At 45.7% G+C, this 26,381-nt stretch overlaps 1 protein-coding gene across 1 annotated transcript in view; it reads right to left on the bottom strand.

Moving 5' to 3' along the window:
- Positions 1 to 8,366: 8,366 nt before the first annotated feature.
- Positions 8,367 to 26,381, bottom strand: part of CARD10 (caspase recruitment domain family member 10) — a 185,576-nt gene continuing 167,561 nt past the window's right edge. The window contains exons 22-23 of the mRNA XM_069231372.1: positions 12,576 to 12,691; positions 8,367 to 10,658 (exon numbers count right to left, since the gene is read on the bottom strand). Of these exons, the coding sequence (XP_069087473.1) occupies positions 10,412 to 10,658; positions 12,576 to 12,691 (363 nt within the window). The 3' untranslated portion in view covers positions 8,367 to 10,411. The remainder of the gene's footprint in view (positions 10,659 to 12,575; positions 12,692 to 26,381) is intronic.

Raw genomic sequence — 26,381 nt, forward strand, 5'->3', positions numbered from 1 at the left:
GGCCCTAGGGTTGGTAAGGCCTCTATGTTTTTTTTATTAAGAAATTGGGTTTTGGCCTGTTCTAAGTACTCCTTCTTATTAGTAAGTTCATATACAGTTCTTTTAAATGTATTTGCAATGGTTAATGTGTTTTTAAATGTTATTGCAAGCATGTGCCATATTTTGGCTGCAGTGTGTATTCTTTTCCTCTTTTCTTCTTTTGTTTTTTTACAAGGCCAGTTCTGTTGCCTTTGACATAGCTTGTTTAATTATGAATTGCCTTGATTACACGATGCTGGTAAGAGAGCTAAATCCATTCTGAGCGAGATATATAAAAGCGAGAGATGAAGTTTTGAGAAAGAAACCGCAGAACATGAACAGAGAAAATGGCACAGGCAGGAGTTGAAAAAGATAAAACGGGGCAGAGTGTTGGTAGTAATGCAACTCAGGAATTCTTGACCAATAATCTAGGAATAGCGCTTAATAATTATCCCGTTTAAAAGCACACTAATGTTTTAGAAATGTGACAACTGAGGAGCATTGAGACAATAAGATTTGAAGAGGACCAAATGAAATAGTAAAGTAGTAGAGAGGGACTTGAGCGTCTGGCTTTCTCGTTCCGCATTTGCCAAAATGCAACTTTATAAAGTTAAATCCCGGGCCCTATCAGTGTGCTTTCACTTAATACGTTTACCATATTAACACATCTTTGCTACAGAACTTTGGAGAGAAGCAATGAAGAAGGAAGGAGAGTACCAGTCGCCCCTGTTGTCCGGGCTCCCAGTTCAGCGAGCTTGTGTAAGTGATCCGAACCCGCGAGACAGGCGTCGCGTCCGGGCCTGGCCCTGATCTATATCTATCGGTGAATGGGCACCGGAATAGGCGCAGATGGTTGGTGATCCGCCCTGAGGGTGGATAGTAACTAGAGAGCCTTGGGGACCTGAGGGAGGTGGCTTGGATGGGGCAGGAAGGGACTGCTCGATTACCTTCTGTGTCCTCCAAGTGCCTAGAGCGTATGGATACAGAGACCCCCCCCCCCTCAAATAGTTTGATTAAATGTCCCACTGACTGCAGGTGAGAACCGTAGTTCAACTCAAACCTTTTACCAGGGACGCGGTCTGTAAATTTATAAAGCACTTTATAACTATCTGTATGATCACATAGCTCTTTAGGATCTGGGTACGCTTTACAGTTCTTGAAATACTCACCGTAGTAAAAGTGGTCTGTTGACAGTGTACTGTATTGTTTAAACGTGAGTCATAGGGATAGTGGCCATTGAGACTAAAACCCCACGCATTGCATATTTATTGCACTTTAAAAAAACACATAAAATGTGTGGGATGTTTACGAGTTTGTCCAGGCGTAGGATTTTGTACTGGAAGAGTATGGTTCAAGTACAAATCCCATGCTAGACCGCCCACACCCCCCTCTGCACTATTAGGTAAATGTTCTGCATGGCTATGACTACCTCCCCCCCCCTATTTAGGTACAGCCTGGTGTGCAGGCTCGCAGTGCAGCGTGCACTACGGCCACCGTAGTGTTCCACTGCCTGCACTAGTACGGCCGTGGCCCCTGCCAAAAACAGTCCTGGATGCTCTCCCCGAAAAAAGTTCTGCAGGCGCCCACGTGCATGGCATTGGGCAACCTGTATGATCCCACTGTAGTTCCCTCCCCCTGCACAGCTGTATTTTGTAAGTTTGCACCGATTTTGTGTAAAAAAACGACGCAAGTGCGGCGCTAAAAAAGTATAAATATGGGCCTAGGTTTCCCTGTGTCGCACATGTGCTTCTCCCACCCCCGCCATGTTGCTCTCGTCCTCGTGTACTTCCCTGTTGCTTTCTCAACTTTTGCTTCTCCTCCCTCCGTGTCGCTTCCCACACCCAAGCCCTCCTTCTCACTCATCCATTGCTTCTCATCCTCACCCCACCTTCCTCATTGCATCTGTTGCCCTTCGTTATTTCCCCACCCAGCCACTCCCTCTTTTTTGCTTTCTCCTCACTCAGCCCTCCGTCTTGCTGCCCCCACCCGAGCCCTTCATGCTGCTTCTCCCCCCACACCCGAGCTTCAAAAAACAACACTCTCGTGCTATTTATTATTTTTGTCTAGTGATATAACTTGGTAAATAAAAAATGCTTGCTTCATAACATCTTTTGTTTTAGTTTGTTTTCTTTAGCCATATGCTGCACAGCATTGGGGATGCTGTACAGCATTGCTAAGAAGCTAATAGGTCCCAATGGTGAGACCTGTTGGCTTTGCCAATGCTTGTTTTAAAATGTACTACTTCTTCTCGCACCACACACAGCCCAGTAACTTTGTTTTATTTTCTGTTCTATGTAACTAAAAAGCAATAAAACGGACCCTTAGAATATGTCTCCCGATGCAGTCAGCTGCCTCTCCTCCTAGTAGGCACTGAAGAATACTAACAAAAATAATAACAAAAAACTTGTTTTCTGATCAGACTCAATTCCATCATCACGAATGAACTTTGTGAAGTTCCCAAAGTTGGATTTGTTTCAGAAAACTTTGCCAGTGAGTGAAAATACCTCCCAAAAATGTATTTTTTAAAACAACCTCCCCAAATATTTATTTTGATAGAGATTTTTAAAGGTATAAGAGGGTTTTTGCAGTTTTTTTACACACACCACACAGATGAAGGATTTTTTACCACTTTTTTTTCCAACTTTGCAACTTTTATTGACCCATCAAGCTTGCATTTTGAAGACAGTTCAGCACATTTGCAAAGAAAATATTTGGAACTTTGTACACAACTTCTGCACTGAATTTCACCAAAAGAGAAGTCAAGGTTAATAATCCTCAACACAATACCAGTTATATTGGCCTCAGGAATCATTAGAAATCGCAGTCCTGTGTCAGAATTTGGAAAAAATAGGGTTAGGTTATTTCTAGATCTGTGGAATAGCACGTGCACCTTCAACTTAAAAATCTGTTTCTGTCACCCTCTCTCTTTCTCTTCCACCTAACGCTGTGACTACTGCAACAAAAACACTGGGGATCTGGAGAGAGTGACGGAGGTCGCTGAGGCACGGGCAGTCAACATTGGTCTCCAGCATCTAGAGCTCCTCTCCTGGAAATTACCAATAAGGTAAATGTACAGTTTGGCCCGTCACACCAGGGCTCCAGTATGATCTCTCTCCTTCTATAGATTCAACTTTCTCTCAATCATTCTTTTACCTCAAACTACCGATCTATCTCTCTCCTTCCCGCAGTAGCTAAAATTCTGGAAGCTTTTGTTGCCTGCCATCTCTCTAAATATTTTGAGTCTCATAACATATTGGACAATGCTCAGATCAGTCAGTGCATTTGTAGAGCACTTCTAGTCACCGATGACAGTATCCACGCGCTGGTAGGGTCCAGTTTATAAGGCAAATAGCCAGGTCTTCAGGGACTTTTGCAACCTTGGAAGAGATGGGGAAGTCTGGAGATAAAAGGGTAGCTTGTTCGATGTCTGCGCTTCTAGGTAAGAGATGGAGTGACCTCCATATCTGCTATGTTGGATGCAGGGGGTGGGGGTTAGGGAAAGGGAAGTGGAACAGAGGTGTCTTGTGGGCTGAGAGAAATTCAGGCAGTGCTTTAAGTAGGTGGGTCCGCAGTTGTGCGCGACCTTGTATGCATGGGTCAGGAGCATGAAATAGCATCTTTTCTGTACAGGGAGCCAGTGGAGTTCCCAGAGGTAGGGGGGATGTGGGTTCATCTAGGGAGATCAAGGATGAGCCTGACTGTGGCATTCTGTATGGTCTGCAGAAGTCAGAGGAGGTAAGCTGCGATCCTTGTGTAGAGAGTGTTGCCGTAGTCCAGTCAGCTGTAGATGAGACCTGGGTGATGGTGCGTCTTGAGGTCCAAGTTCTGAGGGCCACCAGGACTATTCCCATAGAGAGCTTTTTTCTCCTAAGATCAGTACCTCTGTCTTGTCTGTGTTGAGCTTCAGGCAGTTGTCCTTCAACTAGCTGGCGAAGTCTGTCAAGCAGTTGTGGAAGCTGGTCTTGGTGTTGCCTTCGAAGAGGGAGAGGATGAGCTGTGTGTTGTCAGCGTAGGATATGATGTTGAGTCAGTGGGTTTTAGAGATGCTGGCCAAAGGAGTCATGTAAGTGTTGAAGAGGGTGGGGCTGAGTGAGGATCCTTGGGGTACTCCACAGATGATTTCCTTGGGTTTGGAAGTGAGTAGGGGAAGGAAGACTTTTTGGGTTATTCCGGTGAGGAAAGAGGCGATCCATCTAAGAGCGGCTCCTCGCATGCCGAGCAGCCTTGTGATGAGTGTGTGGTGGGAGAATGCATCGAAGGCTGCCGAGAGGTCTCGGAGGATCAGAGCTGCAGTCTCTCCTCAGTTGAGTAGGACTCTGATGTCACTGGTAGCTGCAATGAGGGCTGTCTTGGCGATGTGATTGCTGCAGAATCTGGATTGGAACGAGTTGAGTAGGAAGTTCCATTCCAGATGTGAGGGGAGTTGTTGGTTGATTGCTTTTTATAATACTTTGGCAGGTGAAAGAGAACAGGGAGATTGGTCGGTAGTTAAATTTGCTGGGGTCTGCCGATGGTTTCTTTAGTATGTTTAGAAGCAGTTGGATTTCCTTCTAATAGAGGTACCCAACCTCTTATGGTTCCGAATATCTGTTTGGCAGCTGGTGTTAATGGCCTCAGTGCCCTGATATTGCATCTGTCAGCGGTGTTTGATACTGTTGATCACTCCCTTTTAGTAAATCAGTTCTGTACCTTGTATTGAAGTGATTACATTACAACTAAAATACCCCACAAAGGTACATCGTTTGATAAAGAAGCATGGCCTGCAAAACCCACCTTGCAAAAGACTATAAGAATTTGAGAAAACACTGTGATAGGGGCATTAACTATTAAACTATAATGATATTTAAAAGCTATATAAAGAACCTATTGATAAAAAAATAAACACTGTTGATCTGACTTACCAGTTTTTTTTTTCATGGATTAAGATATCAATTCACCTGTCAAAGCAGGAAAAATGGCCTAGACTTACAAGAAGCTTTAGCCTGGTTTAAGGCCATCTTAAAACATCCTGTTACCTGTCTTGACAACTTTTAGACAGTCTTTTCGATGTATTTTATGGCTGATATAGAACCCAGGGAATAACCTCATTGACCCAATTTTTTTCTCTCCGGGTACTCATCAGACTACTTTATATCAGGGAATAACCTTAGAAAAAAGCCAATTGTTTCCTGTCTAAGACTGTCTTTTCTGCTTTAAGTTAATTTTAAGATTACCTTATGACAGGGAATAACCTTGGTAAATCGGACCCACGTATCTTGGCTTCAGCGTGTCCAGAGAGGGCCTGTGCGGAGTTGATGGAGTCCGACTCAGCGGAATTCCGTAGAGTTGAAAAATTCCACAGAGGCAAAGTTCCATGACCTGCGGAGTCCTGAATGCACCCAATCTCGGAAGCGCTAAGCAGGGTCGGGTCTGGTCAACACATTCAGGAGAGGGATTTGACAGTGAAAGATGCCGTTTCAGGCCTCTTGTGCAGAGGCCTGTCCTGTGTGCAGTGCACACTGGGCATGCCGGTGCACAAAAGGCCTGAAACAGCAGCTTTCTATTACTGCCTACAGCCCTGGCCTAAATTCAGGTCAGGACCGTAGGCAGTGAAAGCTGGCAGGCCTTTTGTGCACCAGCCTGCCCTGTGTGCACTGCACATGGGACAGGCCACTGCACAAGAGGCCGGAAACACCAGCTTTCACTGCCTACAGCCCTGGCCTAAAGTCAGGCCAGGGCCGTAGGCAGCCAAAGCTGGCATTTTAGTCCTTGTTTCTGCACCAGTGTGCACAAGCAATGAACAGAGAGTAAGATATGAGGTCTTACCTGGGTCTTCTCAAGGGTCCTCCTCTTCTCGTTGTCCGAGGGCGAAGAGTCTCTCTCCGAGGCGGCTGCCTCCCTCTGTGCTTCAGGATGCACTGCAGCCCAGTCATGGGCTGCATAGCGCAAGCGCACTGGGTGAGCTCTGCTCCGCTGGCAGGCTAGCAGAGTTTTTGGGATAAAGCATAGAGTTCTAAAAACTCTGTTAGCTCTGCCAGCGGAGCAGAGCTCCCCACACACCCCTTCTTCAGAAGAGAGGGAACAAAGGGGTGGTATTCCACCATCACCACAAGGACCAACACTTGAGCTCCAAAGTTTATTTATAGATTTTGAATAGAGCCTATCTTGTTGATTACTGATGAGGCATCTAACATGGCTTTATCACCGGGCAGTGCCAGATGCAGGAACTGCTGTTTTCTGTTTCTCATAATATTTTTTAACCTAAAAACAGATGTTCCTGCATGACATTTTTGACTTCGGCAATCTTGACCTCAATGCACTTTTTGATTCTCCTGATAAGATCTGGTCCCAGTTCAAAGAGTGCATCAGAAGGCGCTATTTGTCTTATACTGAAGAAGACCACATTGTAATCGCCCTTAATATGGTTTCGGTGTTGAACTTTATGCAGCTTGATAACATTTCAGGGGTAAATTCGTATTTGATATGACTAACTAATCCCCAGCATAGGTTTTACATGACAAGGTTGAGGATTCATTTAATTCACTATCTGGACGCATTTCTAGGGGCTGGTTCAAGAGTAACTATTCGCACTTGATGTTCCCGTGATAGTGTTTCAACTCAATCTACAATGCACTTTATGCTCTTCTGTAAATTGTACTCTGTGTTTCGAGGATTTTTTCTTCGGCCCATTTTAAAACACATGCACTTTACGTCTCATATACCTGGCTTGAGGTATTTGCAATCTGCTGGCACACCCGAAGTTTCCTATGCTATTGTGAGTTTCATCAAGGCCGCTTTAAAATTATGGAAGTTATATAGTACTGGGGTTTGAATGTTTAGATTATTTTAATTTATTATGTTTAGGATAATGTTTTAAGCAAATTCAGAATGTATCTTAATTTATTTTGTAGATCTCTACGTTGGGTGTTATACCTTTTCTTATTATTTTTCCCTTACAAGTCTCATATAATTTGAGGTATCTATAATTTTCTGTTTCTGGCCTTATTGTTGCTAGTCTCAATATGGTCGCCATGGATTTTGGAGATTATATTGGATAAAGACTAGATTTCCTTTTTTTCTTTTTTGATAGTCTATTTATTCTTGAGTAAGACCTTTTTCTTTTTTAATATTTGGATCTGATGTTTTTACGATCCAATTGGTGGACCGATCAAAGTTTTATGACAATGATGATAATTCTGTGTCTTGTCAGTTCTTTTGGGCGGAAATGTAACACATTTTAATGTAAACTGAGCTGCTCCTATTATGACTGTGTGTCCAGGGGGGAGAGTCACTCATAAGCTGGTTCGGCTATGAAATATTTGGATGGCTCATAATTTTGATCAGTATGTATAAAATGTCTGCTTTTATTCATGTTCAGCTTTCTATTTAGTTTTTATATTTTTATGACTATGTTGATGTCATTTTTGTACTTTTATGGTCTAATTGGGACCGAATAAAGTTATTGACTGAGTGACTGACTTGGGCAGTAATCAGAGAAGGAAGGGCAACACCAGAATTTCAAAAACACAGTTTTAGAGGAAGCACACTGTATATTGTATTATACAGAACAAGGTTCAATTACCATCCACAGACAACATATATTTCAAATTTCACAGCTTAAGGGTATACGAATCTTGCTACAGTCTCTGCTTCTGTGGTTGATAAAAACACACTACATCATTGTTCATATCGTTGTCAGCCAACTTGTTTTGTGGCCTTCCTGGAAATTCATCAGGCTTGCAAAATGTATATATACAATAATTACATTCTGTAAAATGCAGTTTCAGTACCAAGCATACAAACACCCTGATTACATACATCCCCCAAAATTTCACTTTCAAAGATTTGCTAAAGCCCCTACCTTTGTAATCTCACAAAGTTGTGGCCTTTGTGAACTTTGCAAAATGTAATCTGTGGGAGAATTCAAACTTTTTTCTGCTAAAAAAGTTATTTGAGAGAGAATTCCTCTCAACAAAAAGTGTATTGAGCGGAGATTTTACTAAGAAAAACGTATTTTTCTCCATTTAAGATTTTTTTTAAACTATGCCAACGATTTGAAGTTGGCAACGTTTAAAGAAATTCCACAAATTTGTCCAAAGCAACTTCACAAAGTTTATCACAGCCCTAAATCACACCTAGACTTGTCTAGGCCAAGGGAAAACATTAGGGGATGTTGCTTGCATAAACAGCTCCCAAAGTTTGAACATGCATGGCTCCATCAGAAGCCCTGATAATGCTAGAAAATACATTTTTGTAAGGTGCTACAAAAACACATCATCACTGAGCACATTCAGCAGCACACGCATCTTGCCAGAAAAGGGCTTCCTTACTCATTAGCAGACAGACCTCAAGCATATTCAAACTGAAGATTGTTAATTTGTCCAACTACTTGTTTTTTTAATTTCTGCAAACACATAAATTGGAAACTGTTATAAAGAAAGTGAGTAGACCACACCAAGGGATTGTATAATAGTATTAGAATGGTTGCTTGGTGCACAGATAGCAACTAGGGTTTGAATAAATAGCGTTCAATGCAGGTACGTAAGACAGCAAGTGATGGGGTGTGTCCTTAGCGGGAGTTTGTAGGTGTCTTACAACCTGCTTAAGAAAAACTTTTTTGTCCCCTCTGGAGGAATACTCTGGCTGTTTCCCCTCTGTATCCTTCCAGGTGGCCAAGCAAGCCCTCTTAGGGTGTGTGGACGGTGAAATCATTGATTCGACTGCCCATCTCTTGAAGAAGGTATACTACCTGTAGTGCAGCTCCTCATCTCTATTTTCAAATCCCCTGCTCCCAGGAGCTTTACCCCTGAGGACATAAGAGATAGTATGTTGTTTTCCTATGCTGTACAAATACATTGCTGCATCGTTATAAATGCGCTGTAAAAGGTTCGATTGCATGCTTACAAGACATTCTATTGTGTCAAGAGTCTCTACCCACAGATGATTCTGCTTTAGGACAGGAGAATTCCCCTGCTGGTCTCTTTAAACCCAAGTTTTAGCATTTGGTTCTAAAAATGACCCTCTGAGGACATTTTCTCCCAACAACTTAGAAAGTGCCTGCTCTGCATTTTTGCTCACAGAAGATGTCCTGGAAGATGTGTTTCTGAGGACCACTGAGCTCACAGCTTATTTTAAGAGGCGTTACCATTAGAAGCGTTCACACCCTATCCAGGTGGCTCTTTCCCTAAGGTGCTCTACTCACCCCTGCCCTACCAGGTGTTGACCTGCTTTTTTCTATTTACACCCTGACCAGTGCTTTGTTGTTGCCCTGAGTGAGATGGCCTGCCTGCTCACCCATGTCCAATAATGTGTGTACCTAGGTGCCCTGCATATACTCTCTCCTAGGAGATTGTAACCTGTGGCACTCTGCTCATATTTTGTACTTTGTGGTGTTTCCCTGAGGTGCTCTGCTCACACACTGTCAGAATATGATCATAGGTACTCAGCTCACACTGTGCCCTCTGGAGTGTTAATCTGAGGTGCTCTTCTCACACCCTGTTCAGTGAGGCATTACCTTCCGTTGCTCTGCTCAAACTCTGTCCAATTATGTTACCTGAAGGAGCTTTCCTCAAACCCCTTCCAGTGAGGGGTTATCCTCGGGTCCTCTTCTCACATCCTGCCTTCTGTGGTGTTGGAGTGTAGTGCTTTGCTCACGTGTCTGATGATGTGTTACTCTGAGGTGCTGTGCGCATATCATGTCCAATGTGGTGATACCCTGAGGTGCTCTGCTCATACCCTGCCCTCTGGGTGTTACCGTTTGGTGCTCTTCTGACATCCTTTCTAGTCGTGTTATCCTGCTGTATTCTGATTACACGCTGTCTTAGGAGGAATTAATTTGAGGGCTCTCTGCTTCCCCATGCCCAATATGGTTGTTACCCTGAAGTTCTCTATTCATGCCTGCTCTGTGGTGTATTATGTCTCTGTTCTCACCTTGCTGTAAGAGATGTCCCTTCAAGTTACTTATGGCCCCTGTTGTAGACCTTTGCTGGCGCACCATCCTGTGGGATGCTTCTTCAATAGGGCTTCTACTCTAACCTTGTCCTGGGAGTGGTGTTTCCCTCAAATATATTTGCACAAGTTCAGTCCTAGGAAGTATCAGTCTGATGACACTAGTTCACACCGTGTCTTTTGACAGGCTCCAGAAGGGCCCGTGCACTGCTGTCCTTAGTTGTGACCCCGGAACAGCATTTCTTTATGTCTTCCATTTTCCGTTGTCATTCTATGGGCTTTTGTTTATACACTGTCCCAAGGGTGTCATCCTGAGAAAGTCTCCACCTCTATTATACCAAATGAGGTGTTTCTCTGAGTCTGAGTTCAGTCCTGGCCCTTGGTTTCCCAGGAGCTGATGTTTGCTCACAATAATCACCAGCAGAAGTCACTCTGCTGCAACCGTCTCACAAGAGGTTTGATTCCCTCAGATGGTCTGCGCTGGTAGACTCTCCCCCTCTTCCACTCTCAGCTTGTCCTCCTCCACCCAGAGCAGCTTTGGCTGTTCTTGGAATATGAGGCTCCTCAGAGCCTTCACCAGGTCCTCTGAGTGGGAGCTGCTCTTGGGCTCCAGGCAGGCCCAGGGGTAGGGCAAACTGGGAAGGGCATCTGCTTCTTGGTGGGCCTTTCTGAGCATGTCAGGAGGGTTCAGGACTGGGGGCTGTAGCAGATTCCTGAGGTGGGAAAAGAGAGAAGAGATTTGACAGTGGTCCTGGACCAAATATCAATTATACCAGTGAAATTACCAAATTTTGTGTTGCGCTACATTTCTTGTGATTTCACATTACATGATTTTCCATTGCTTTTTTTTACACAAGTGCACACCTCATGTAAAAAAGTCTACTTCTAGTATCTCGCATGAGTTTGTTATTTGAGGTACCAACTCAAGGAAAAAACATGATGCTAGATACCAGCAAACCACATTTCGCTACAATATCATAACTATGTGAAATGTTCATGGAACTTCATAACATTTCAGATAAAAAACACATAATTTGCAGATTGCTATAAGTGCCGGAACGAATGTGAACTGGAAATGAATCAATTGCTGACACCTGTGACTCCCCTGCTTAACCAGTCTACATACTTTTCCCCCAGAGTAGGCACTCTCATACCAGCAGCCCAAAAACAATAGTCCTGCAGAGATTTATTTCTGCAAAAACTACTTTTGTGGGTTTTTTTTAAACAAAATTCAAATTTCACATCTTTTGTTGAGTTTTGAAGAAAGTTCACAAACTTTGTGGAAAGTTTGAAAATGTATATAATCGTACTCGTAAAGCACTCTGAGAATACTATGGCAAGGATCATTTAGAGTTTGGATGAGCAGTGTACTCTGGAAAATCTGCCGTGCTCCGGCTCCAGAAAACTTGCCGTTCACCTGCTCTGTTATAGACAGAAGAAGCACCAGGTTTCTGCCGGTTAAGACACAACTGGCTCCACCGTCAAAAACCTTTGATTGGGCAAGTCATCCTCCAGAGCTCCATCAGATCACATTGAGGGCCATCGCACCACATTTAGATTGGAGCGACCGTCAGGAAATTTCTATAAGTATGACCCTCGCGGCCCCCAGTAGCAGCTCCACTGAACGCACATAGATCTCCATCTATTTGTCAGGGAGTTCTTAAAAGGGTGGCCAGTCTTCGACTGGAATTCTGATGCAATTACCTCTGGCGACCAGCAGGACTACCCATCATACTTAAAATGACCCCCTAAATCATCTCTGCGTTTGGATCAGAAAGGGGCCAAATAACCGGTTGAATCGGTTGATGAGCTGTTTGGTATTAAGATTGCAGTTGAATAATCATTTTTTTCCCACGAAGAAAAAACAATGCCATTCTCCCTTCACCACAACAAGTAATACAATGCTGCAAAACAAAAGGATTCATGTTGTGTTAAGTCATATAGCTGATAGCTTGGTTTACTTTCCAAGTTTTAGCCCTGGTGGCTAATCATCCTCTCCTATACATTGTAGAAAAGCTTCGCCTTACAAGTTCAGGGTGCAGGGAAAATGTTTTGCTTCAAAATTGCACTCACTAGCTAACTGGCAGTTTTTCACAGCAAGCCGACAGTTCTGCTCCCCTCGAATCGCACTTCTGCGGTGAAATTCAATAAATTCTTGAATTTTGCATTTTTTAAAATTTGCAGTTTATCAACATTTTGTATAATTTTTTTTAACTTTCACCTCGAGACATATTCTGCTCAAACCAGTCTCCTGTCGGTTTCTTGCAGGATTATTTTACGCAACATGAATGCTTATGCAAAATACATTTTTAAAGATACTCTTTTATTGTGAAAGCATATTTTCGAGCAATTTTGTCAAATTTTTATGGAATTTCATGAAATCAAAGAAAGACAGACTTTTGCACACCCCTAGCTTTATCCACTGGTTTCTTTTATAAAAACTACTCTGGATTTTACAAAATGTAAGAATTTGTAGGTAACTCCACCCACATCTAATGAGTACTCAAGGCAAGAGTCTCCGTTCCACCTATGGTAGACACGCGAACATCATCACCCCACCACCAGCACTCTTATCACAGTCTATGCTCCCTTGCCGGCTCCCACAGCTCCCCGTCCATCTCTGTACTTACTGGAATCTCAGCAGGTTCTTGTCTGTTGCCCGGATGTGGATAACGATTGGGAAGATATTGTTTCGGACTAACTCCTTCACCGCTGAAACTCCTAGCTCCAGAAGGCAGTGTTTGTTCTGAAATGGGGACCAGTAAACATTGCAAATGCTTTAAAACAAAGGCAAATTTACACACGATAACTGAAAGTTAATTCCTCGGAGTTTGTTCATGGTTTTGCAAGAACGGTGAGTGGATACAAGAGGAAGTATACATTATGGTACTTGAAATCAGCTTCAAGATACTGAAAGATAACATGGATTCAGCTCGCTCTACACCTCTTAGTCTCAGCATTATACTTGGTGCATCTTTCCAAAGTCCCTACTTCTAAAGGGAGGAGAGAGTACTTCTTGCTGTATTTATACAATCACGGGCCTTTCTCTTTCTGACCACAACTGCCCAACAAATGCAGCCCAAATATTCCTTATCTGGTGCATCTTTTTCCTGGTGGGTACCACTGTATTGTGGGAGGTACCTCCGTGCCTCAGTGGGTAATTATAAAACCCCTTACATACCTCTATTGTTTTCTGCAGTGTGAGCTACATGCCTCTGGGTTGAACAGCACCGTACAAAGTGCTGGAATAAGAAGGGTACAGTGTGCATAATTTGATTATTTCTGACTGCTCTACAGAAGGATTTATAAATTAGTGCAATGATGACTTAAAAGCACAAGGTCAGATTCACAGCGCTGTACAAAGGCTTTGCAACAACAAGAACAACGGAATGGTATACTGCACCATCCTGGAAAAGTTGTATGGTGAGCTGAAATAATTAGAATAGTGCTAGCATGTTAGTAAGTCTACAGAGAGATAAATAGTCAAGGGCGTCTGTTGGAAACTGTTATTCGAGCATTATGATATCAAACATGAAATTATGTGAGACTGAAAACAAGCTGAGGGCACCAAGGCCTAAACGCCATAATGGTCTGATAAGAGGTAATTAGTATTAAGTGGTATAGCTGAGTTATATCGTTACTGGTGAAACCAAGTAAGTCAAATGAAATAGTCTATTGTATGCGAAAGGCTACTGTAAGAGGGAGTTGCCTGGATCTGACAGCGCCTCCTACCACTCATATCCCCTGGGCCATTGACTCTGATCTTCTGTGTGCATGCTCAGGCTGCAATGGCAACTCGTCTGGTAGGTAGTGTGGCCCATATTATTGGGCAGGGAAAGTGCCAATGGAACTTTTCAAAAATACATGAAAATCCCTTTTTGTTATCTGGCTATACCCAATGGTTCCAGCCCTCATAGCAACATAGGGAGACATCATGAATTGTCCTCAGACTAACAGGCAAATTCTCACTCAACTTACAGCTCTGTCCTAAGATGACCCCCAGGAGTTTGCTCCGACTGTGGGGGAGTGCCCAAAAAGTGAAAATAGTTTTTTACCACAACAGCAGCAAAGTTGGAGCAAAACACCATCGGTCTGCACAGTTCTCCCCACCAAAGAAAACAGAGTGCCAGTTTTATAGGAGGTGGGGCCATTAGAGTGTTGCAACCAATCAGGGATAGCAGGAGAGGTTCTTCGGATGTGGCCAGTCCCACTCCAGTCAATCATGTCTTACCAAATAATTTGGAGGTCGAACAGAAGAGTGTTCATTTAACCAGTAAAGCAGAATGGCAAATGCCTGGTGGGCTCCAGAATGGACTGCAACACTAGTATTACACTTTTTCTATGTCTCCTTCCAGATAATGGGCTATGTAACTCAAAGTCATGGCTTATAGTATGGGACAAGACAGGAAATTGTGTGGTACCAGAACTGGGGCTCTGTAAAAGGGACTGCAAAAGTGATCAGAACACCACCCTTGTCCTTCCTCATTTCTGCTTCCAGATTACAAGAGTGGGACGTGTTTCATCAGAGGACTTCATTCAGTCTGAAGACATCAGTTGAAGGTATCTATATGCCCTGGCAGACATTTCTGCAACGTGGCAGGTCCTTCCATACTCCAGTGGGTGCATCTGTACCCCAAGGGGCACATCCAAGCCATAGTGGGTATCTCTATAACCTAGCGTATACCCTTGCACTCTGTGTGCTCCTATAGCCTAGTAGGTAAGTATAATTAATAGCAGGTTTGTCTTAAAAGTAATGGGTCCCTTCATAGCCCGGTTGGCATACCCAACAAATAATATAGGTGATTCATATGACTGCTAAAGTCCACCCCTTAAGCAAAGGGGCTGAAACGTGTTGGCTGACTTTCTTGGAACTCTTGTAGGATTAACCCTGTTAGGTATTCTAGAAGAATATCAAGCTTTAAATATTGTTGTGTAAAATCAGAATATTAACTACTACAGGATCATGTAGGTAAATACGCATAAGTATACATTTTACTTTTAGCGTTTACATATATGTACCTTGGCAACCTATAATTCTTCAATGGATATAGATTTATAGTTAGAAACCGTAAATCTTTTCTTACCTTTGTGATGTCATGGTAGTCAGTATTCTGGCTACACTTTTTCTGTAGGATAATATTTTGGTACTTAATATCCTGACACAAAGCACCCAAAGATGTCACTTGAGTAGGTGGGCCGCAAGTCGGGTGTGTACTCTCCTGTGACATGTGAAGTTTTTGGAGAGGATCTCAACTCTTGAGCGATACCTTATAAGATAGGGCATTCTCTAAACGTGTGGTAGACCATTAAGAACTGGTTCTCAGCCATGCATTGCACAGGCTCTACCTGTCATCACTGTGACCATGGATGGTTCTCCAGATTCAGGATCCTGCCAATCTGAAACGGATTGCCTGAAGTCTGAAACACCAGTAGCTGCAATCCAGTCTGAAGATAGACAATACTCTTTTGACCATCCATGGCAGAGGATGGAGTAGAGGGCTCAAGAGGGAATAAAGAACATATATGCTGACCACTTCAATGACAGATCTAATTGGTTGAGTGAGACCATCTGCATTTTCTGTGGAATAACAACTCCTGAGATCCTGACATTTTTCCTGAGTTCCACCTAAGAGCAAGCCTTGGAATGTTAACATTTTTATAATGCAAGAAGCAAAAATCAAATCAGCTAGATTATAGCAGCATTACCAAGAACATTTACAGTATCATCTTTTTCGATATACAAGAATAGGCTTAAATGTATCCTCTTTCAAACCCAGAGCAGTGAAATAGATGAGTTAACTGGATGACAGAATCAAACCTCCTATATGCTGCAGAACCGTTTCCACACATGCCCCAAATACCTTCTCCCAAAATCCTTCTAAGAAATCACAAACATTATTAATGGATGCCTAATTGTTGAGACATCCCAAATAAGAAAGAAACAAGAATAATTATCCCTCTCACACATAATCCACAGGCAATGCCAAATCCACAGTTAATGCCGAATGTCTAGTCATCAAGAGACATGTAATAAACCTTACCTGCCTGACTAACATATTTCAGAAGTAATTCATAAAGCAGTCTAAGCAATATGTCGCTTCACGGCCACCAATCAGTCTTCACCATCCTTATCAGGACAGAAGCTGTCTTAGCAAATGTACATATCTCCCTGCTAAAATTACAACCTATTTTAAATTCTGAAATCCAACAAAAATTCACTGCATAACTACTGTGGGACCGGGTAACTTTAAAGGACTAAAGGCCTGATTTAATATTTGACGGACGGCCCGCCCTAAATTACTCCATCCCCTGAAGGAGGGACAGCCCGCCTAATTTATAAATGACCATCAGGCAGGCGGTGATTTATAAAAGCACAGGCAGGAACCCCTGTCACGGCAGTTCCTGCCAATTCATTTTACTCTGTGCTATGGGACGAAGCCCTGTAGCACTGAGTAATTGTTTTTTCTGTATAAACAGAAAATCCCGAAATGGGATTTTCTTTTTGTAAAGGAAATAAAATATCTGATAGCAACTCCAAAAGTTTTTGAGCAGTACCCCTGCACACTGGTGGGTGGCATTGCTTAGCTCTGCATTGTATGCCCTGGAAATGACATGCACATTACCTTTACAGGTGCCACTCCGGCATGCTGATGGCACCTGTTTCTATTCTGCGCCACATAGCTCTGATTCGGTTAGAGCTACACTCAGTCAGTTTTTGACTGGCTTTTTTTCTCGACTTTTGTCAACACTTTTTTGACACCTTTTCTCTTCTGGTTATTGTCTACTCCCTCCCCTATGTGACTAAACCTCCACCCATGCCACCCACTTATGACCGGCTGACGGAGGACCACCTCTCCTTGCTCGTTCAGGAAGAGCGGGCTGTCTTGGCCAAGGGAGAGATAGAGAGGATGATGGCATCAGAAGTAGGTTGTGGTTTGCACTACTTTCTGGTGTCAAAGAAGAACAGAGTTCTTTTTCTTATCCCAGACCTGCACCTTCTAAATCTTTTCATGAAAAAGGAGAAACTCAGTATGCTTACTCTCTCATAAATTCTGTCTGCCTTGGGCCTAGGAGACTGGGTAGTAGCACTGGACTTGCAGGATATATATTTCCATATCCCCGTCCTGACTGCCCTCAGACGTTACTTGCAGTTCACAGTGGGCCAAGAGCACTTTCAATTTGCTGTGCCCTCCTTCAGTTTTACCAGCACCTCTCAGGAGTCCACAAAAGTGATGGCGATGGTTGCAGCTCATCAGCAGAGGTAAGGTATTCCAGCGTTTTCATACATCAATGATTAGCTGTCAAAGGCGAGCTCGCCCCAGACAGTCATTTCTCGCCTCCGGACTAAAGCAAACCTTATGCACTCGCTGGGGTTCAATAGCAACGTGTCAAAGTCACACCTGACTTGCTTTCAGATGCTCTTTTTCATCTGAACCATTTTGGAAACAGTGCAGTTTCGGGTCTATCCTCCAGAGCAGCAAGTCTAGGATATTCAGGCTATGATACCAATGTTTCATCCTCTATCCTGGATTTCGGTAAGAATGACCCTGAGGATGTTGGGACTCATGGCCTTCTTTATCCTGCTTGTAACTTATACCTGTTGTCAAAAGTGGACTCTGCAAAGGGACCTGAAGACCAATTGAGCACAGCATCATGGGACTCTCTCTGACATTGTCCATATCTGAGAGGGAAGTATGAGAGATCTGCAGTGGTGGCTCACGAACAGTGATTGGGCCAGTGGCAGACCCCTCTCCCTTCTCCAACCAAAGGTGACTGGTGACAAATGTGTCATTTCTTGAATGTGGCGTCCATCTGGAAGAGGTGGAGATGAGAGGTCTCTGGTGGAGTCTGGGCTACACATCAACTTGTTGGAGGTTCAGGAAAATCGCTTGCCACTGAAAGCCTTTCTTACTTTAATCAAGGGAAGGGTGGTACAGGTGTTCACAGACAACACCACTGCCATGTGGTACTGCAACAAACAGGGCAGGGTGAGGTCGTGGACCCTTTGTCAAATGGCTCTGCATCTTTGGACATGGCTTAAAAGGCAGGACATTTTCCTGGTGGGTCAATACCTGGCATGGATCACAAATGGTGCCTCCACCTGGAAGCGGTACAAGACCTCCTTCAGAAGTGTGGAGAGCCTTCGTCAGATCTCTTCGCCATTGCGCAGAAAGTGCAATGTCTGCAGCTTTGTGCACTGGAGCTTACAAGGTGACTCTCGTTCAGACAGAACTTTTCATCTTGAGTGGAGCTCTGGCCTTCTGTGTGTCTTTCCACCTATACCACTCCTGCCCAAGGTTCTCAAGCAGATCCGTAATGACCAGGCCCAAGTTATTCTTGTGGCTTTAGAATGAGCACAGAGAGTCTGGTATCCTGAGCTATTGACCATCAGTCCCCTGATCAAGCTGCCTCTTGAATAGGATCTTCTGTTACAGCAAGAGTGGAGGGTTCTGCCCTGGAACCAGTCCACCTTCCACCTTCAGGCCTGGAGATAGAGCAGCAACAGTTGACAGCTTTCAACCTTCCTCCTGAAGTGTGCAATGTTATTCTGGCAGCCAGACGTCCCTCCACCAAGTTGGCATATGCCTGCCATTGGGATGTTTGTAACATGGTGTGATTCTCACAAGAGTGACTCTCTTTCTGCACCTCTAAGTTTTTTCTGTTTGTTTTATCGTTGGCCCAGCAAGGCTCTGCTCTGGACACAGTTAAAGATTATCTTTCCGGTGACCTGGCCAGGCAAGTTGGCCGACGGGATGCACTTCTAGGCAGCTCCTCACCACCCCTGCTTAATCCTTCAGAATCCTGTCACATCTATACCCCAGGACACCACACCAGGGCAGTATTGTTTGTTACACATCCTCTTCGCTATTTATGGGTGGAATCTAGTGGAGCCAGGGCTACTGCACTAAGCAAAGGCGAGGCATCTGTGGCAGCCTACCGGAGCTGCTGGGCCCATGCCAGAGACTAGCATTAACTGAGCGGCCAGGCCGGGGTTGTGGGACTGTTCCTTGCAGTGCAGGCTCCTGGGGACAGAGAACACATAGCTCGGAGCGGCACTGGAGCGGCACTCAGGTTAGACCGTGAGGACAAAGAGGGGCGGCTGCAGCTGAAGTGGTGCGGCCCACTGTGGGCTTTGTGGGACTGCTGCAGCCACGCTGGAGGTTGGATTCAGCCGCGCAGCCAGGCCAAAGAAGTCGAACTGTGTCTCTACTGTGCTTGCCCCGTTGGTGGGAGGGGCACGGATTGGAGTGGCTCCCACCCAGGGGGAAGTAGACAAGGCCACGACTGGAGTAGTGCTGCCTGCAGTGTACCCTGTAATACCGCTGGGGCCCAAAGGACTGAACAGCTCGATATTTTCTCAACCTGAGTGGGACAACTCGGAATGTGGGCTTGGAATAGCCTGACCTCTGTTTTTCACCCTCTGTGACCACTGGACCTCCTATATGGACATCTGAGGCTAACTGCAGGGCTGCTTGTCCCCCCCGATCAGTGGGGCGAAGTGAGGGCCTTCGAGCCCTTAACTATGTACTCTCAGACAAGCAATTAAACAGTGCAGACGTGGATCTGAGTGCCAGGACTGCAGAGGTAACTGGTCGAAGGTTCTCTGATTGTCCGGGGGCATGTACGAATTGGCACCTGATCACTGGCGGGGAAACCTGGTTGGCTGTCTGGGCCTGGGAGATACAGATCCTGAGGATTTGCGGAGGAGTGTTGTTGGACTCCTGAGTGCATCTGATCCTGTGTCTCTCTCCTCTATGGCTGAGTGCAGTGGCTGGCCATCCATACACCTGTGACTGGGAGTTGTGGAGGCTGCAGTGGAGTTTACATAAATCCTGCAGTGGTGGGATTGTGTGGGACAGGGGCTGAGCGCCTAGAAAACCACTGACCCCTTGCTGGCGCATGCACCTGTGGGGTTCCCCATCAGTGGTGCTCACATGGGGAAAAATAAGCTTGCCGCTCTCCCACAGGGGACTACTATGGAAAGCTTTACCACCGCAACCCCTCTCCCACATCAGCAGATGCGGCAAGCTGGTCAGAGGGAACAACTTGATCCGGGCACATCCCCTGAGGAGCCATCCCGGGTGACACTGCTTGCGGCTATACAGAGGTCCAGGATTGCACTTTAGGGGAAATTAGAGACTGGGGCACTAGAAGTTAATCTCCTGCATGCTTACCTTCAGAAAGTATTAAACAAAGTTTGAGTGGCTGAGAGCACCATATCTGAGCTGCAATCTGAAGCGGCCACACTGAAAAAGCAAATGGAGATGGTCACCTCCAAAACTAGAAATCTTGAGGCGGGGTCCGACGATGCTCGGGGCAGATCATGGCACAATAATGTTAGACTTGTTGGGTACCCGGAGCGGGCAGAGGGCAACGCCACGGAGGCATTTGTGAAATGATGTATCCAGGAAGTGCTCAGACCAGCTAGACTGTCCACTATGTTTGCAATTGACAGAGCGTATTGGGCACTGGTTCCCACCCAGACTTGGAGCGCCACTGCACGCCATCATAGTGCGGATTCTAAATTACAGAGATCGTGAGTGCATACTCTGGGCAGCCCAAGAAACAAATACCACCCAGTCTGAGAACCAATCTCCATATACCCAGAATGTACCAACAAGGTCCAGGGATCCAGGAAGAGTTTCTTGGAGGTGAAAGCCAAGTTGTGTTCAGTGGGTATGCATTACATGCCTCTGTACCCCGCACACCTGAGGGTTCTCTCGGGGGCAAACCCACTTCTTTGATACCTCAGAGGATGTATGGAGCTGGCTAGAAATATGGGACAATGTACCCAGGAGTGGGACTGGACGTGGACAGATAGGTATGGGGAGTGTTTTGGGGGCCCACAGCCCTAGCTGGAGGTCATGTGAGTCTTTGGGGGTGGAGGCTCCCTCACAGGCTAGTGGGGAAGGTTCTTCCAGAATTGAGATCAATGGGGATGGAACTATGACCTTTGCATCCCAGAGCGCCGTGACAGGTGATGGAGGAACGACAGAGAGTCTGGAGCCAGCGAGGATGTCGGAGATTCTGCTAATTGAACTCCTATCTAACCTGTGTGCATCAGAATCTCTTTGTGTGCCTCTCTTCTTGTCACTCTGATCTTCACAATTCCAGAGGGTGGCAGGGTTGTATATATGTTCAGTTCCTGGAGGAATGCATAGAGATGGAATTTCATATGTGATGCCTTGATTTTTAATACTGGTTACACTGTTTTAGTGCTGGTCACCGTTGCTGGTCCTGATATGTAACTCTTGACTGATGCAGTATCATGGGGAGGTGTGGTCAGGTGCTGCAAGATGGTGAACGGGCTTTAGAGAGGCTCCGACATGGACACCCACCATCCAATAACACCCACCACCATCCACAGCATATGGCGCACAAACTCACGGGCACAGGTGTAAGGAGGGCGGTGGCACTGATTGAGTCCCAAAAAACAGTGAGGAGCATTTGTGCTGCGAGGTTTGAGCACGGCATTCCGACCCGTGGCGTGACGTAGGCCTATTAGGTGGCGCAGGCCAACAACAGCCTCTTGCCGGGCCAGTGGCAGGGCCATGAGGCCCCTGTTTAAGGGGCTGGGGGCTGCCCCTGAAAGTCCACCGGATGTTCGCTGGAGTGATTATGGCTGACTTCCCCCTGAGGAACCTGACGGAGCGGCAATAAACTTGGCAGTATACACTGACTCTTACATGTGGCTGTAGAAGATGACTATATCCCAACAAGGTACCTCTGCGGGGAAGGAATTGCTGTGTGATGCCTCAACACACATCCCTCCTCTCCCCTCTTTTTAGTGGGACCAGCGCCCACCTAATTCTACAGTGGAATGGAGTGGTGGCCTCAGGCCTGCTTCAACACCACCCATACCCTCTCATATTGCGCTACACGCAGGGGGTGCAGACGAGCAGACATCACTGCTCCTGCCCCTCCTGCATTGACTATAGTGGCCCTTCGCACACTCCCTGCACTTTCAGGTCAGACCCTGAAATGCTTTGGAGGGGGTGGTGTGGGACCTCTCAGAGGCCAGACGGGCTTGAGGCCTGGCGAACCACTGGGACTGGTGTTGTGTGTTTGATGCCGTGGGGCACAGCTAACCTAGTCACACTAGACTGTGCATAGAGACACTCCTCCAGTTCTGGACGGCTGACAGGGTGCCTGCAAATAAGAAGGACTCTGCACCAATCATGCCACTTGCTATGATGGAGTTGCGGGCAACATAAGGAAACAGCGCCCGGGACTGCTCATGCCGCCCCTGAGGTCGAGCACGGGGTGAGGCAGGTCCTGGTGCCCCCCCCTAAAGGCTGTATACACTATTCTCTGGCAGGAAAACAGTTCAGTGACACTCTACTAGACCTTATTGGCTTTGCCCCTGGTTCCAGAGGAGTGCAGGTTAAGGGGGTCCATGCTGTGCTGCTTCCTGGCTGTTCCTTCCTTCCAAGTGCTACTGCTTGTGTCGCTGAGCATGGGCCTGGCGGGTACACTCATCTCTCACAATGCTCTTCAATACTCCTCATCTAGCACAGACTCAAAGGCCCCAACTCTACGTTTTCCCTTGCAACATGGGACAGAATGGGGGCATCGGCCATCAACGCCCACAGGATAGATGGGAGAATGATCCCGGTGTCCCGGCAGCTACCCCGCTTTTATGATGCCCATAACCGAACCCTCCATAAATCTCAAGTTGGACAAAATACTGACTGCCATAGCAGACACTCACCAAGATCTGTGCAATAGGGTGGACACAGTGGCGATAGAAGTGGGATCAGTTTGAGAAGATCAATGTAAATGAACCGAGCGCGTCACCCACACATAACAGGAGCTTGTGAAGATGCACCTGTCTATGAAAAAACTAATTGACAAGTCCACTCCCTCACCATAAAGGTACAGGATTTAGAAGCTTGGGCTGAGGATTTAGAGGGCCACTCCCACCGCAAAAATCTCCGCATAGTGGGACTCACGGAGGGAGTGGAGGGCTCCGACTTTGTTCAATTTTTTTAAAACTGGCTTTCACAAGAGGTGGCGCTGGGCTGCTTTTCCACAAACTTCTTGATTAAACTACGGTCTTGGCGCGACATCCCCCAGTCGGGGCACCGCCACAACCTATAGTGGCAAGGATACTGAACTACAAGGATATGGAAGCAATTCTTTAAGCAACCAGGTAGTGCTCACTGCTGCAACATGACAACAGGAAAATGTTCATTGGTACAATGCCGCAGGGCCTCCTTACTGAGAGTGAAACATAAGCTAAGTCAGACTGGACTCCGGTACTCACTCCTCTTCCCAGTCAAACTAAAAATAATGGTGGGGCATCAGAGCTATTTCCTCATTGAGCCCGGTGATGCCTGGGACTGGGTGGAACAAAGATGATATGAGGCCTCTACGCCACCCTCACCCACGACCTACAGACAGTCAACCTGTCTTTTGCGCCAGAAATAGCTAAACTTACAACCCAAAAGAAATGTGCCAACTTGCGGCGGCCCTTCACAGGAGCAGGCCAGAGAAGAACAGGCACAGGCCCTTACAGACACTGTGAACCTCTGAGAGGAGCACAGAACTCTCTCAATTGCTGCTTCAGGAGATGGAACTTCTGAACCGGGCTCTACCTGTAGTATGGACTCGTTGATCTTGCCTGTTGTTACACCCCAGAGGACAGAAGAACGGATGTGAATGTTTTGGGTTATAAGATGAGGTACATACACCCAAAAGGTCACCTGTAACCAAACAACTGTCAACTATGGCAACAAGATGATGGATATCTAGAAGGGTCCCTATAGAGAAGGGGCCATTGTTCTTTAGGTTCATGGATTGGTCTTCCAGATATGACACTGTGGCTTTACTGAATCACCCCCTCGCCTTACTCCTTGGCGTTATACATGTGTGTGCCTACAAGTGTAGGAGTACCCAAACCCATGGGGACTAATGTTGATTGTTTGGTTGGCCTTGTGGTTAAGGGTCACCCTGGGTGGGGAGTTGCAGGGTTCTGTTAATGCAGTTTTTTATATAACGCTGTGTGTTGTCTTGTTTCCTTCAAACAGCATGTGTGTACACCTTCCAGACGTGCCAAAACTGGTGCGCTTGATAATCACACCGGGACATAGTGTTTGAAAGATACTCCTAAGATGACCAAAGTAGGAATTATCATTTGGAATGTTTGGGGTATTAGCACAGCGCACAAGGGACATGAAGTTCAACAATACCTTAGAAGGAGGGGTGCACAAATAGCCCTAATATATGAGACACATATATAGCGGGGGAGGAGGTCAATCTGCAAGCATTGGTAGGGTCAATGCTTCTGCACCACATACTCTGGCTTTGCACGAGGTGCACTCATCTGGGTATGACCTGAAGTACCCTTCTGATATATGAGGTCCAAAATAGATCCTGAGGTCCAATTCATACTGATGGAAGGACTCTTAGATGGAAGAGCTGTATTACTGGGAAGTATATATGGCCCAAATAAGGGGCAACAGGCTTTCTTAGTGAAGCTGTCAGCAATCACAACCAAATAGGCACATATGCCATGGCTACTGGGAGTGGATTTCAATTGCGTTCTTGACCGCAGTTGGACCGCTCACATCCACCACTACTGAACTCCCTGACAGTCATAACTGTGATATACTTCTCGCATTAGCTCCAGCACTGGTCCTTGTTAGGTTGCAGGAGGTCCCCGTATCCTGACTCCAGGGAACACTCTTGCTGTTCAGCTCCACATGATTTATACATCAGGCTAGATCGCATACTCTGTGACTGAGACACCAGACTCCTTACCGAAGCCGGGAAGAGACTTGCTGGAGCTTGACTCCTACCACCTGTTATCCATGTTGGGATCAGACTACAAGGTGGTGAGTAAGATCATAGCCAGCCATTTATAGGGGCACCTACCACATTTAGTGCACTCAAATCAAAATGGATTTGTGCCCGGACACTCCAATCCCCCAAATTTTTGCCGTTTACACCACGTGATGGAGTTATCACGGGTCCAGTGGCCTTAAGACGCTTGCCTAGTACTGGATCTGGAGAAGTCGGTCAACACAGTAGACTGAGAATATTTGTTTTCCACCCTGATGCCATTTGGCATCACAGGGCAGTGGCTAAGGCTTGTTTGCCTCCTTTACGCTGGAGCCTCCGCCCAAGTGAAAATTGGCAAATGCATTTCACATTAATTTTTAGTGAATAGAGGGACAAGACACGGGTGTCCTCTATCCCCTCTTCTATTTGCCCTGGTTATGGAGCCTCCATCTCAGCGGCTACGGCAACAGGGACATAATTGGAGTATCCCCCTTCACTGCAAGATCCACATCGCTTCACAATACGCTGACGATGTGTTCATTTATATCAGGTACATTCAAGAGGGCCAGATAGTGCTGCGAATATTTAGAGAGGCATCAGGACTGGCAGTATATTGGGCCAAATCCTGCATATTCCCCTTACGTCCGGACTGCCCACAACAGCTATACACAGTAGATGACTGGCCGATATGGTGGGCAGCTCGCACATTCTGTTACTTAGGCATAAGCATATCCCATGAGACACAAGATGTCATAGATGGCAATATGACCAAAGCAATAACCTCCCTGAGACATCAAAAAGCTTTCTGGATCATGTTACCCTTGACCGTGCAAGGCCGTGTTGCATTGGCTAAAATGGTGATGATGCCAAGACTTTTATATTTCTTCCATAACCTCCCGGTCCATATACCCAAAACCACCTTTCGGATGCTACATGCTGACCTAAGCAGCTTTATCTGGAACAAAGGGAGGAGGCGAATGGCACTACGCAAATTGCAATTGTCCACAGAAAGGGGTGGGTTGGGCACCCCTAATTTTGAGTTGTACTACCTGGCGGCACAGTTACAGTGGCCAATACACTGCCTGGTAGGTTGACTCACAGAGAAGCTGAGTGTTCCTTGGCAGCTGGTGCAACGTACCTTCTTACCTAACACCAGGTTACCACAAAGACCAAAAAATCTACTTCAAATCACTTTCCTTTGTTTTCAGCGCAGTATAAGACTTATGCCACACATCCCCAGATACTACCCTGAAATTCCATTAAGCTCCCTGGAACCCTTTGCATGAATGTTAGGTTGGAATATAAACCTGGGAAGAAGCGCAAATACGCACTTTAGGTGACCTGTTCACTAAAGGTGCTCAGCCTTGTGATCATCTCCAGTAGAGGAATGACCTTTCGACGGGACACTTTCTGGCATATAGTAGTGTCTAGGTAACGCCAGAGCAGAACTGGGGAATCACAGACACCGAACCCTTACAACATCTATTAATACACATACTCTACACTATGGTATGTGGACGTAAACCCATCACATGGCTGGTCCACACACTGGCTTAAACCACCCGAGACCCATTGGAAAAAACCCAGGATAGCTGGTAAATGGATGCAGGCAGGGAATTCACACAGAAGGACTGGGAGGAGGTGTTACATTA

This window comes from Pleurodeles waltl, chromosome 4_2, assembly GCF_031143425.1.
Source record: "Pleurodeles waltl isolate 20211129_DDA chromosome 4_2, aPleWal1.hap1.20221129, whole genome shotgun sequence".
In the NCBI taxonomy this organism is placed as follows: Eukaryota; Metazoa; Chordata; class Amphibia; order Caudata; family Salamandridae; genus Pleurodeles; species Pleurodeles waltl.